The sequence below is a fragment of the Vespa mandarinia genome, chromosome 4, assembly GCF_050613455.1.
Source record: "Vespa mandarinia isolate Hongniang chromosome 4, ASM5061345v1, whole genome shotgun sequence".
NCBI lineage: Eukaryota > Metazoa > Arthropoda > Insecta > Hymenoptera > Vespidae > Vespa > Vespa mandarinia.
This window is the reverse complement of record NC_140813.1, coordinates 5,470,273-5,485,000: the sequence shown is the minus strand read 5'-3', so window position 1 is coordinate 5,485,000 and position 14,728 is coordinate 5,470,273. Positions and strand designations below refer to the sequence as shown.

Here is a 14,728-nt window from a genome sequence, read left to right as displayed (position 1 = left end):
ACAGACAGAGAGAGAGAGAGAGAGAGAGAGAGAGAGAGAGAATGTAAAGAGGAGAAGGTGAAAACGAAACTTTCCCCCGGTTGATTGGTAGGAGGGAGTATAGTCACGTGCACACGTGCACGTGCACGCGTGCGAGAGAAAGCCGATCGACATTGTAAAGGTAAAGGGGGAACGGGGAAAGGGAAAGGAAGGTTGAGCCTCTCCTAGACTCGATTCGATCAAATCGATAAATCCGATTAATTGCGACGTGACTAAGTCATTTGCTTGCAGCTGCTGCTATAACATGCGTAAGCGTGTATAATATGTGTCTATGTAAGTGCGATCGATCGGACGAGTGAGCCCCCGACTCGTGCCGTTGTTTGCTTTCATTACGCTTTTATTTTTTTCTTTTATTCTTTAAATATATATATATATATATATATATATATATATATATTTACATAATATATATATACATAAAATATATATATATATATTTTATGTACTCTCGCAATTAGTCGTGGTATGCACCACGAACAATGAAGTTTCATCGTATTGTTTTTCATTTCTTTTTATTTTTTTTTTGAATCCCTCTACCAATGATTATTCGAAACCATCGTGTAACGACGATAAAGGATAAAAGAATGATCGATATCGGAAAACGACATAACACATATGTACTGTATATATGTATGTATACATTTTTTTTTAATCTCTCACTTTCAAAAATAAAAAACAAAAAGGAATCTTTCTCTTCTTCCGTTGTATATATATATATATGTATGCATGTATGTATATATGTATGTATTACATGTATGTATGTATGTATGTATATATGTATATTATATGCGTATATACATGACTATATACAAGTGGGATAAAAATTATTATATATGATTCATGTTGAACAATGCTCGTTATTAAAAACGTTTTATGGGTGTTTCTTCTAGCGACATCACGGAAGAAGAGTAGAATCGTAAGACTGTCTTTGATCGATTATCAGGGTGGACTATGTAGGCATATAATAATTCAAGATTTATGAAAATTTTGCGATCGATTTCAAACGTATGTATCGATGTTTCTGACAGAAATGAGGACATTTGTATGTGCGTATGTGCAGCATATATATATATATGTATATATGTATATATATATGTTTCGTGCGATTGATTTTATGCGTGTGTTTGTGTATCCTTGTCGCGAGCACTCGCGAGAAGAAGAGGGATTAGGTTGTGGAATAATTCAATGATATCACGAGTAAGCTGCTTAATTACGACTTATTTGTACATACTGACTGTTTTGACTGTATATACATCAATTTAAATCGGATTTACAAGATTCATTTGACTAGTTTTCGATTAATTTCCTTTCCCCTATTACGCCTTTCCTCTTCCCGCGAAAATTTAAATTGAATTGATACTTGAAAGATAGCCGACTACGATAGGCCGACCTGTTACTTTTTCACGTAACTCGATTCGTCACGTATTCGCAAATTCGTACGCTAACGATCGAACGAGATCCCTAGATGGATATTTTTTTTTAAACGCGGAACAATACTACTTCTCAGCATTTCTTTTTGTCATCTACTATTGTGTTAACACGATTAGCTATGCTGCTACACCATTAACTACAGCACGCACGACGCTTACGTCGTGTACAAATGTTTAAATAGCTCTCATTAGTACAAATGTTTTTTTTTCCTTCCCTTTTCTTTCTTTTTTTTTTTCGTTTTGTTTTCGTTACTTCCTTTACGCGCTCGTAGCGTAAGACGTACGACGAAATATTTCTACCTTTATTTTATTTTATTTTATTTTATTTTATTTTATTTTATTTTATTATATTTTATTTTTCTTACTACCGATACTTAATTAATTATTTAACGATTTTACATTTTGGAGATCTCGTTTGAACGTCGAACTCCTCACGTTCGTTACTTCATCTAATAATCTCTATTATGTGAAAAATCAAAAAAGATTCACGCACGACGTGTCGTCTCTCGTCGTTCTTACACCTACTATATCATCCGTCCCCTTTTTCTATTTTTTTTATTTCTTTTCTTTTTGTTTTTTTTACCACTCTCAAATCTTCTCTCCGTCCCTTTTTTATTTATTTATTTATTTATTTATTCATTTTTTTTTCTCTTCGCCTTCCATTCCGATTCTTCACGATCGCGACAAGCATGCAATAATCCTACGTACATTACTATCCCTACTTAATTATGGGCACGAGGGAGTTATAAGTATACTTTACGTTTTACGCGCTTAAAGTACAACGGCTAATTAATTTCATTCATTAATTTTACAATATGTCAACATCATTGATCTCCTTGGTTTTCGCTAAATATCATTTCACTTCGTCTTCTGTGTGTGTATTCGTTCGTTCGTTCGTTCATTCGTTCGTTTGTTTGTTTGCTTTTTTCTTCTTCTCTGTCTCTGTCTCTGTCTCTGTCTATCTCTCTCTCTCTCTCTCTCTCTCTCTCTCTCTCTCTCTCTCTCTCTCTCTCTCTCATTATTTTTTTTTCTTTTTTTCTTTGTTCTCGTTTATCTTCGTTAACAACAACAGACTTACTTAAGACTAATTATGTTTCTGGTTTGTTACATTCTAAGGCCTTGTTTACTATAACGGATCCTTCTGTCGCTAAGGCAGTGGCTCTTTTTCCTCGCTCCCGCACACGCTCGTCCAATCGCAAGCACGTACACGCACACGCTTTCATTCTTTCTTTCTCTCTCTCTCTCTCTCTCTTTCTCTCTTTCTCTCTTTCTCTCATCCTAACGCGCGCTCTCTTTTTCTCTCTTCTACCACTTGGCTATCTATCCATCTATCGATTGGTTCACGTTTCTCTCTCTCTTTCTCTCTCTCTCTCTCTCTCTCTCGTTCTTTGGTTCGCTTCGACTTTGTCGTCAATAAAAATCGTTGGTCGACCAGCTCGGACATTTTCACTAAGCATGCGATGCAAGAATCTCATTGTGAAAGCTTTAGAAAAAAAATAATAAAAAAAAATAAAATAAAAAGCAGCAACAACAACAACAACAACAACAATAACAACAACTTGTTATTTCTCCAATTGGACTTTTATATCGCGAAATATGATAAGAAATTCGGATAGTATTCCCTTTCTTTTTTTATTCTTCCTCTTTCCTTCTTCCACCCTCTCTCAATCTCTTTGTGTAAACATTTTTCTATATTATTCTCTTACCACTTGGCGTGAAATCGTCCGAGAGGGTTGACTCTTTACACGTTAAATATTAAACAAGAAACATCGAATTGCAAATTTTTTGTTCGTCTCCAGTATATTCTTTTAGTTATGAAGAAGAGAAGTAAAAGTGTAGATGGCGTACCGGAGCTGCTTTCGGATTTTTTAGTTTACGTTCTTTCGTTCATTCGATGAAGGCTTGTTTACTTTTTCTTTTATTTTTTATTATTTTTATTTTTACTTGTATTTATTTATTTATTTATTTATTTATTTATTTATTTGTTAAATGGCTAATCAACGATCGCACGCGACCAGCATCGATCGTGGACGGATTTTGACGTTGATAATGCGCCTTGCGATAATCGGAGAAGAAGAAGAAAAGCTAAGCGCGTCCTTCGCGCATCATTCCTCTTTTTCTCTTTCTCTGTCTTTCTATATTTGGAAATTGTGAAATCCGTGAAGCGCGAAATTGAATTTTACGTCGGCCATTTTTCCCAAGCCCATACTGTCAGAATCGCGCGTGTTGTTGGTTAAAGAAAAGGAAGACAAATTTCGGTGCTTTTAACGCGACGAAACGAACTTCTCGACGTTCTCTCTTTCTCTTTTTCTTTCTTTCTTTTTCTCTCTCCCTCTCTCTCTCTTTTTCCTATTTATTTTCCTTCTTTCGTTGTTAGATATTATATAAATAAGTAAATTTTCAAATCGCTTTATTTTTTGAAAGCTAATAAAAATCTGACAGAATAAGAATATTAATTTTATAAACAGATAGTTAAGTATTATGTATATATCAAAATAGAATAGATTAGGCTCATGAAGAAAAGTTTCGACGGGTTCATAGCAAAGCAAAGGGAAAATGAACGGAAAACTGTAAAAAGTGTAAGTGGATAAGGTAGAAAGAGAAAGGGGAATGAAATTCGAGCGTTCTCTTTGGTAAAACGAGGAGGGTTGTTCTTGCTGTGTGAGGTGAGTACGTTTGTTGGGAGAGGAAAAGAAGAAGAGAGGACATGAGATTTTTCTCATTGTATATAACAAACGTCGAGTGGAACGTCGTTGCATTTTGCTCGATCCAACGAAAGAGAGGGGTTTTGTAGCCAAGTATTATGAGAAAGGTAAAACGTTCTCCTAAATGGATTATTTTTATTATTCTTTCTCTCTCTCTCCTTCTCTTTCTCCATTTTCCTTCCAACAACAATAGAGAGGTGAGAAAAATAAGAAAATCGAAAGATAAGAGGAGGAAAAGGACGATGACGATGATGATAACTATGACGATGACGATGACGATGACGATGAGGAACCTAACGACGATGAGAAGGACAATGACGGTGGCCTGTTTTATGCGGACGCTATGTGTTGGGAGACTTGTGAGATCAATACGTACTCCAGTTCTCTTCTTCCCCTCCGCTCACTTTCTCTCTCTCTCTCTCTCTCATCCACTCTACCACCCCTAACCGTCCGCACCACCCTCTAGCTGCCTCCACCAAAACCCAACCAGCTCTTCAGTCCTTTCCCTTCCCCGATATGTTCTCTCCCTCCTAGCTGCATCCGCACTGCTCTTTCTCTCTCACTCTCTCCTTTCACTCTCTCTCTCTTTCTCTCTCTCTCTCTCTCTCTCTCTCTTCTAAGCTCCATCTTTAGGCCGTTCTCCAAGCGACCCTAATCGACCGACAGAAGGACCGACGGTTACTCCCTTTACTCTTTATCTATTTCTTTTTCTCTCTCTCCCTCTCTCTCCCTCTCTCTTTCTCTCTGTTTCTATGTAACCTTCGAAAAAGATTTATTACCGTTATTATTTTAACACCCTTTCGAATCGTTCCAAAGCAGGCGACTTACTCGCACGTGACGAATTCGAAGAAATTCTCTAATTCAAATGAAAATTCTTTCTCTCTCTCTCTCTCACTCTCTCACTCTCTCTCTCTCTCTCTCTTTCTTTTTCTCTTTTCTCCTGTTCGCTTTTTCTTTTTTTCTATTAGCGTAAAATGTTGATGGCAAGGCATGCATGTTATCGAAGGAGGAAAAAAAATGGTGAACTCGTGGAAAAAAGGAGGGAAGTTCGAGAGGACCAGAAAGAAAAGAGGGATGAACGAGGAGAGTTTGCTACTTCTTCTGTATATGAGCGAGAATGGTAAAGAAGGGGTGGATCAGAAGGGAAAAGGAGAACGGTAGTGGGATGGATCGGCCTCGAGAAGATATCAGAAGCGTTTAACCCTCGAGAGGAAGATATATAGGAACAAAAGGCTGGGTCGAGTGTCGTCGGATGCGAAAAGCGGATTGCACTTGGTTCTACGTTTCGAGAAAAATTATATGAAATATATAAATCGCTTGGCGAGAAAACTAATCTAATTGTTTTTAGATGGTTAATTGTTCTACCATAGGATATAGAAATCATTTGGAAGATCACCGAAAAGGATAGTTTTTAATTATCGATAATCTTTCATGCGAGATTCGTGTGAAACGATCATCTAAAGAAAAAAAAAAGAGAACAAAAAACAAAAGAGAAAAAAGAAAAATAATAAAAAATTAAAAAAGAAAAAAAAATCGTAAGTGATTCGATCAAAGGAACAAAATTCGGATTTAATACTAATTTGATAAAAAATTATCGGGAAGTAAAAATGTTCTCAATGGATTTTTCGTTCAAAACGAAAATAAATTACTAAAAGTTTTTGTAAGTGTTTCGGATTGATACGATTGATGATCGAGAGAAGAAAACTCAAAGCATCGTATCCATCTTAATGCATATATCGCCAACGAGTCTACTAATCGGCTTTACTTCACCACCGACAAATGTTGGTGATCGACTATTGGTTGGCTTTTGCGTATCCTATCGGATAAGTGTTGTTGGTAATTGATAGGAAAAACATCTATGGGTATTATCGTACTACTAGTACGAATTAACATTAAAGATATATGTATTATTGTATGTATTGAACATGGCCGTTTTTCATGAGAAACTCTACGTGTCGATGTACATGTATATATATATATATATATATATATATATATATATATATATATTTGTTTAGGGTCGACAATGATTGGGAAGATAGAGAGTAAAGGAGATACGTACCATCGGATTCTTTAATTCCCTTTTACGAGCACCATGCGCCAATTGCAGACGCAAATTTTGTGTTCTCGACTGGGTTCTCAGGGGGTGGGGGGCGGGAATGGGCTAGGATCGAGAAGGAATTGTGTTGTATCGAGAAAGTTTCGCTTGAGATTTCATAGCGGGAGGAGAGGGAGAGAATCAATCTTTGGTTACAATCGCCTGATCCGGTAAAATATGGCGTAGCTTAATCGATGATCTTTTCGATTCGCGATAAAAATCGTGTTTTTCTTTTCTTTTTCTTTTTTTTTCTTTTTTCTTTTTTTCGAAAGTCGAACAACACCACTAAACCAAAGAGTCCTTGTGTATGGAGGGAAAAAAAAAGCGAAAAACATAATTTCAAAGGAAGAAGGCTATCCATCGATTGTATATCGTTTGTGTTATTATCGAAAGAAAAAACCTATGGAACATTTTGTTCTATCAAATGACGTCGATTACTCGTCCATTATTTTCCCATTATTTCGTAATTTTCAATATGACATTTCACACGTTCGCAACATCTCCTTTTTTTTCCTCTCTTTAACCTTTTAATAATATATGAGTAAAAAAAAAAAAAAAGCAATATGGCATTCTACTGATTCCCTTGTTTTTAATATTAAAGAAATTATTATGTTAAAAGATCGTGAATACGCGGCTTTATGATTGAAACTTACAATCTCTCATTTGTTTTCCTATTTTTCATTTCTTCCCTTCTCTTCTCCTTTCTTTCCTCTCCATCGATATAACTTATACGATCAATCGTTCGCTCTCCAAACAGCTAATAAATAACATTATAGTCGACCTACATTACGTGGCCGACTTTTAAATAGGTTGTTCTCATTTTCTTCCTTTTTCCTTTTTCTTTTTTCTCTCTCTACTCCCAGCCTATTTCACGCGCTACTACTGAAATCGAACGTCCCTGACTACATCGGACGATTCCATTTTACGCGAGGCCTTCGAAACAGAGAACGAATCAGCAGTAGTGTTTATCCCGCGAGAGTATAAGAGAGAGAGAGAGAGAGAAGGAAAGTGAGAAGGAGAAAAAGAGAGAGAGAGAGAGAGAGAATGAGAAGAAGAAAAGAGAAGTTGGAGAACAATAATTTCAAGAGTAAAGAAGAAGAAAAGTTGAAGAAAGTTCTGAGAATAAAAAAGAAAAAAGAAAAAAAAAGGAAATAAGAAGAGAGAAAGAAAAGAAAGTGAAAAAGAGAGAATGGAATGTCTGATTCGTCAAATGGTCCTACCTGGCCCTTATGTTTTTCTTCGCAGCATCATTGATGACCGACCGGACGCCATTATTTAAACACGGCGGACGCATTATTTACGGTGGAATTGAAAAGTTCCACTTTGCTTTCACTTCTCCTTTTTTGTTTTCTCGATCGCGTGAAGTGAAAAAAAAAAAAAGAAAAAGAAAAAAAAGAGAAAGAAAAAAAAGAAAAAGAAAAAAAATAAATAAACAAAAATGAAAAAAAGAAAAAAAAAGATTAGAATAAAAAAAAAACAAAAAGAAAGAAAAATATATCGTGAATTTAGTTTAGGCGATTTATAAATTTGTGCGTATCACGCGTGATCTTTGATAATATTTAATTTTCGCACCGTTGTTTCAATTTATCTTTCTCTCCCTTTCTTCCTCCCTCTCTCTTTTTTCTCTCTTTCTCTCTCTCTCTCTCTCTCTCCCTCTCTCTATTTATCTTCTCATCTACACTCTTACTCTCACACGTGTATCAATACTTTTCGTTTCTCACTTATTAAATTAATTGTAATGCACGCGCGCGCGCGCGCACTCACCCGGACCTACCTATGGCGCATATAATATATTTTTCTTTTGTTATATTCATTTTTTATCCTACTTATTATTAACAAAAGTAAATAAGCTCGAGTCGACTCGAGCTAATCTTTATGAAAATGATTTAAGTAAATTCTTCTATCTACCGGTAGAGAAGAAAATGTTCTGAAAACTAAGATTAAAAAATTAAAAAATAAAAGAAAAAAAAAATAAAACAAAATAGAAAAAAGAGAGAGTTCTTCGCGCTTCCCTCCGCTTTTCCCTCCTCCCGCGAGCTTACATCACGCGTTCTCTATACTCTTCTCTCTTTTTTTTTCTTTTTTCTTTTTTCTTTTTCTCTTATATTCTTATTTATGTATCTTCGGTATAAAGTGATCAAAAAACAACAGAAGTCCTATTTTCGAGAGGTAGGAAACATCGCGGAGAAGGAAGAACGTAGAAAGGAAACACGCTTACGTTTTTCTCTTTTTTTTTTGTGTTTTTTTTTCTTTTTTTTTTTATCCGGATTTTTATTTAAACGGAAAAACGATCGTAAATTTTCTATTCGATTTTCTCTCTCTTTCTCTCTCTCTCTCTCTCTCTCTCTCTCTCTCTCTCGTTCTCTCTCTCTCTCTCTCTCTCTCTTTCTCTCTTTATCTATCTTTCATTCACTCTATATAACTCTCATTCTTTCGTTTTTTCTTTCTTGTGCACGCACAAACACAAACACTTATTCGTTCTTTCCGTCGTATCAAATCCCATTTGTGTTTTGTCGAGAAACATAATCTCTTTACGATCTGTTATTTTTTTTTTTTTACATATCGCATAGGCTCTCATATTTTCATATTCTTTTTTATTCTCTTAATTTCTCTCTTTCTCTCACTCTCTCACACATATACAATCTTACTCTCTCTATCTCTCGTTTTCTCTTTCTCTCTCTTTCTCACACACACACACACACACACACACACATTCGACATTCACACGCACGCATTCTCTCTTCATTTCTTCCTCATCTCGTATATTTAAGTATCTATATTAAATATAATAATTATTATGTTATGGTAATGTCTAAACGAACACATATTATATCTCGATAACGTCGTGCTTATTTATTTCTGTATTCTTGCCCCCCCCCTAGCGCCTCTCCGTCTTAACCGATCTCTTCTCCATCGAGAAAACTATCTACCTACACTGTTTATTTTTTTTCTCAAAATGTTGTCTCGTTTAACCTTTAATTCCTTTATACGTGTGTTTGTGTGTCCATCACCGTGCCGGGTCCTTTTTCGTTTTTTCTTTCTCTTTCTCTCTTTCTCTCTCTCTCTCTCTCTTTTCTGTTTCGTTTTCTCTCCCTCTCTCTCTATCTCTCTCTCTTTCTGTCACACACACACTCCTTCGTGCCTTCTTATATTTTTCCTTTTTATTTTTTTTTTATACTCCCTCTTGTGTTCTTTATCCTTTTCTTTTCATTTCCATTTTCTTTTTCTTCTTCTTCTCCCTCTTCTTCGTTTTCGTCTTCTTTTTTCTATTCTTCAATGTTCTAATAACAGATCTCATCTCTTGGCGGTACGTCACTCCGTGAGTGCTTCTGTGTATGCGAAATGGTGTACAATAAATAGTAATCATATCATTATCAATCTATCATTACGTTAACGTTACTTATTCATCCTTCTTTTTTTGTTTATTTAAATCGTTACTTCATCATATTAATCACTATTATTATTATTTCATTATTTTCATCGATCATCGTTTCTCTCTCTCTCCCTCTCTCTCTCTCTCTTTCTCTCTCTTTCTTTTTTTTCACCATCGCCATTATCACCGTCGCCATTTTTATATGTATATCGTCATCACTATTACCATTCATTATCAATCTCTTCGTCGTCACATTCAAATTCATTGACAAACGATCATTATCTGTAATTATCGATTGATCGTCGATCATCGATCATAAACATCATAATCATTATCATCATCTTCACTATCGTCTTTTTCATCATCATTATTATCATCATCATCATCATCATCATCATCATCATCATCATCATCATCATCATCATCATCATCATCATCATCATCATCATCATCATCATCATCATCATCATCATCATCATCATCATCATTATCATCATCATCATCATCATCATTATCATTATCATCATCATAATCATCATCAATCATTATCATTTTATCATAATTATTTTATTATTATTTGTTAACTAATATTAATTTCATTATTATTTTATTTTGTTTTTATTTATTATTATTGTATTATTGTTATCATTATTATTAGCGTTAGATGTTACGTTAGTTGCCTAATAGACAATAACGATCCTCTCCTCGCTTCTTCTTAGTGTGTAACATCATAGTCGCATTGATAAAGTCCTAACTCGTCTTCGTCCTATCGCTCGCTAATGACTACAAGGTCCTGCCTCGTCCTTTGGCCTTTTGCGAACACACGGAGGGGGAAATGGGATTGGTGAATGGAGAAATGGATAAGTCATGGTGGGATCGTGAACGATTTCTCGTCCTTCGAGGGTCCTCTCGTTCGTTGGACGAAGACGAGAAGGAGGAGAAAGAGGAAATGGTAAGAAAGAAAATACATATGCTCCCCTCAGGCTCTTTCCTCTGAACAAAACTCGAGTCAGAGTCTTCCTCTTTCCATCTCCAACGACAACGGCCACGACGTGGTTCGAGCTTGTAACGGCGCCGTCGATGGCGAGGCCGACGACGCGATTCGCGCTCCTTCGTCGTTCTCTTATTACTACGGACCTCAAGGACGACGTGGACGACGACTACGTCGACAACGACGACGTTGACGACGATCGGGAGGAGTTCGATTCTTCGACCGTACTCACTTCTTTTATTATTTCTGCGTTTTCTACACCAGTAACTCCACCAACAACACCACTGTCTCCACCAAACTTTACGCCAGTCCTTTTCCTTTTTATTTTGCTTCTTCTCCTCCTCCTCTTTCGCGTCATCATCATCATCATCATCATCATCATCATCATCATCATCATCATCATTTTCTTTTTCTTCTTCATTCTTATTATCCTTCTTATTTAAAGAGATGGTCAACTTTCTATTCTTTGATGACAACGATGGATACCACCACCGAAAACAAAACCAGCCTGAACGAGAACGAGGCCGAATTTTCTCGATCGATCGCCTTTCTTCTCCTTCTTCTTTTTCTTCTTCTTCAACTCTTTCACTTCCAACGACGACGACGACGACAACGACGAAGGACGCAAAATTACGTCCTGAATACAGGACGTTTCGCACGAGCACGACGATCGTCCTCGAGAAACTCCCCAATAACAGGCACGACCACCGGAAGAATTGGATCATGATCGATAAAAGACAAAGAAAACGCACTACGTAAGAAGCCGTTGCACGATTCGATGAACTCGATGTCATTGAGCCGACTCCACCACTCCCGCATAACGATGTACCCTGATATTGTTGTTGTTGTTGTTGTTGCTGATGTTGTTGTTGTTGTTGATCGTGCATGATCATTGGGGAGAACGTCGACGTTGAACCGGACTCGATGTCCTTGCCATCCGTGGATACTGGCCATCCTGCTGCTTCCTCCTCACCTATGAATCATAAACGTTTCTTCGTCCAATAATACATCGTTCCTACTTTATTAGGTCGATTTAAAATTCTCTATAGTCACATTACGAGATTATTTATCAATAATGTTAGATATACTTCACTTACAAAAAATCGGTTAGGATTGTAGCCTAAATTATAGTAAGAATCAATCTTAGGGGTTCAAACAATCGTCCTTTTTTCTTATGTCGATCCAATTCTGTTTATCTGGAGTTAACTAATTGGGAGCTATTTTTTACGAGTTAACGTGTTATAATTATTTTGACGGAGACGAAGAAGAAACAATTGTTTCATCTTTTCATTTTTCATTATGTCAGATTTTGCAAGTTTCTCTATTGTCTATTGATATAATAATATTATATCGAATGAAATTCTGTGTGTTTGTTCAAGATTCGATGTGAAAATACGAGAAGAGAATTATGTGACAGATCAGAGAAGAAAGATTCGGACGATTGGTTGTTGAATTAATGGCATCCACGTGGGAATATATAGACGACATTGACATACCTGCAGAGCCCGATTGAATAGGTGTAATCTCGCAATGGGGTGCCGTCGGAGGATCGTGTTCTCTACCTCGTTTACGTGACTTGCGATCGGTACAATTCGCACAGATCCCCGAGTCTAGCTCCTGTTCCGAGCACACGTGGAAACAGCATTCTCGTTCGTCGCTACTGTGCAACGCCCTTGTAGCTTGTTCCCCCGTCTCAAGTATGTTCGGGTCTGAAAAGAGTTTTTTTCATCCAACCACATCTTATATCAACTTGCTATCACATTCTCATTAGCTTCATTAAAAACAACATGTCCTGTTTTTTTTCTTTTTTCTCCTTATGTATATATATATATATATGAATCGAAGATGAAGATATTTTTCTTTGATTACGTCCAATTTATTTATTTATTTATTTATTTATTTATTTATTTATTTATTTATTTATTTATTTACCCATGAAAACTTAATAATTATTCGAAAGAATTCAGTGATCATACTCAACGATATCTTCCATTGGACGCACTCAAATCGATTTGACGTATTTAAATGATTTTAAGTGCTCGAATGATTTGATTCGATTTTATATCAGGAGGGTGCCAAAAATGCTTTTACCCTTTCCCAGTATTTGAATGAAAATAAATTTAAGGGTCTGAAAAAGGGGAGAAACGACACGAAATGAAGATACACGGTGTCAAATGGGAAGTAATAAATAACATTTTCTCTTCTTTCTTTTTCTTTCTTTTTTTTTTTTTTGAAGAGATTTCCTAAAAGGAAAGCATCTTTTCAAGTAAATCAACGAGATCGATCAAATAATATTGTTAAAGTCGATTTTAGATCGAGAAGTGATAGTGGGAAGAATAAGAAATGGCGAAGTACCTCTGCAAAGAAAGGTAGGTTCGCCAGCATATTGCGTAGGGTACGCGGGGGCACGGTCACCCGGAAGCAAATAAGGACAACGTTGTTCCACGGACTGGCAGAGGGATAGACACGGTCTTATCCTAGTCCAAGTTCCCTCTGAGGACTCCAAGTCCTGCGGTTCCCCGTGAGCAAAGTAAGGCACCAGGGAGCTGCACACCCATTTTCTATACGCTTCCTGAAAGCAGAAAAAAAATCACCCTGAATGTTACCTTTATACATATTTTTTTTTTTTTTTTTTTTTTTTTTTATAGAAAAGTAGTGATATATAAATTGTACATTCAAGACAAGCATGTATAAGTATAGTAACATTTCATGGCATATCTATTTTTCTTTTAAATTGAACTATGTCATTACGCTTGATTTATATCAATAGAAGAATCATTGAAAAGAAAAACGTAATTAAGGGTCGACGAGACAATGATGACGTCATTAGCAGCTCTTTCCATGGGAGGAAAAAAGTGTCACGATTTTCTTATCATTTGTCCTTTTTCAAAGTGGCCTCTGACAAATCGGTCAATTCCTTGATAAGATGGGTCAGTGTGCCTGACCTACATACTCATTAAACGTGGGCTACTTTTGTACATTCTCCAAGAGTATTCTATAATTACACATCGACTGCAAGAGAGAGGACCTTCCATCGATACGACTTGAGTTTCCCTCGATGAGATTTGCTTCCCTCCTTCGTCCTAACCCATCGAGATACTACTATTACTTTTGTCTTTTTTATTTCCCCTCGAAGAAGAACGGTTTATTAAATTTGACCTGTACCATCCCCGTGTATGCTCAGACGAAATAAAAGCCAAAGGATAAAGCCGGACAACTGAATGCGGATGAAAAAAGTTTCTTTTCTATCGCGATATTCTCAGAAGATATTCTCAACTATGATTATACCTATATATACATCGCTAACAATTCAATGTTCGAACAATAATCTACTAGGACTACTTATAATATATTCGCCTTGATACTTGCTAATACATATGAACAAACTTCATTAATTTGCTAGATATGTTTCAACAAAGATTGACTTCGCTACTTGAAACTACATCTATTCAACGATTGACTTTGCTATTTGCACGTACAATACTTGTACGTTTAACCAACGGTAGACTTTACTACTAGACGATATATCTTACCAAATTATTGACTTCATTATATTTTATTACAGACATGAACTCATCAACAGTCGACTTCGCTATTTGCAGATATGTATACTAATCAACGATTGGTTTTACTACTTGCCGATACGTTTGACCAAACTATTGGTATATATATTCATTACTTCCAGGTATGTCTGAGTAACGATTGACTAGGCTACTTCGCAGATACTAGTACAACCAATAATTGGCTTCACTACTTATTACTCGACGTGTTCGACTTATAGGAATTTCTATTACTAAATAGAATTAGCTAACTTAAACGTCGACGCAGATCGTATTTCTCATGAATTCTATCGCTTAATTGACATGTATCCCATTCATCCATTTATTTCTCGTAAATAAGGCACGTTCTCGATAAACGTGCTATTTATTTCATTCTCTATTTTATTTATTTATTTAGTTTTATTTATTTATTTATTTTTTTTTTCTATACATCATCTTTCGATGCATTCGTAATGCCGATAATCGCTCGATTTTTATCGAGATATCAGCCCAATAACTCCACTCGCTCTCGTACTACTACTATCAAGCGCAG

General features: G+C 36.0%; 1 protein-coding gene across 1 annotated transcript in view; it reads right to left on the bottom strand.

The window, feature by feature from the left end:
• Positions 1-7,927: 7,927 nt before the first annotated feature.
• Positions 7,928-14,728, bottom strand: part of Mid1 (calcium-permeable channel component Mid1) — a 41,592-nt gene continuing 34,791 nt past the window's right edge. The window contains 5 exon segments of the mRNA XM_035876080.2: positions 7,928-10,540; positions 10,542-10,616; positions 10,618-11,609; positions 12,133-12,345; positions 12,992-13,208. Coding sequence (XP_035731973.2) covers positions 10,511-10,540; positions 10,542-10,616; positions 10,618-11,609; positions 12,133-12,345; positions 12,992-13,208 — 1,527 coding nt within the window. The 3' untranslated portion in view covers positions 7,928-10,510.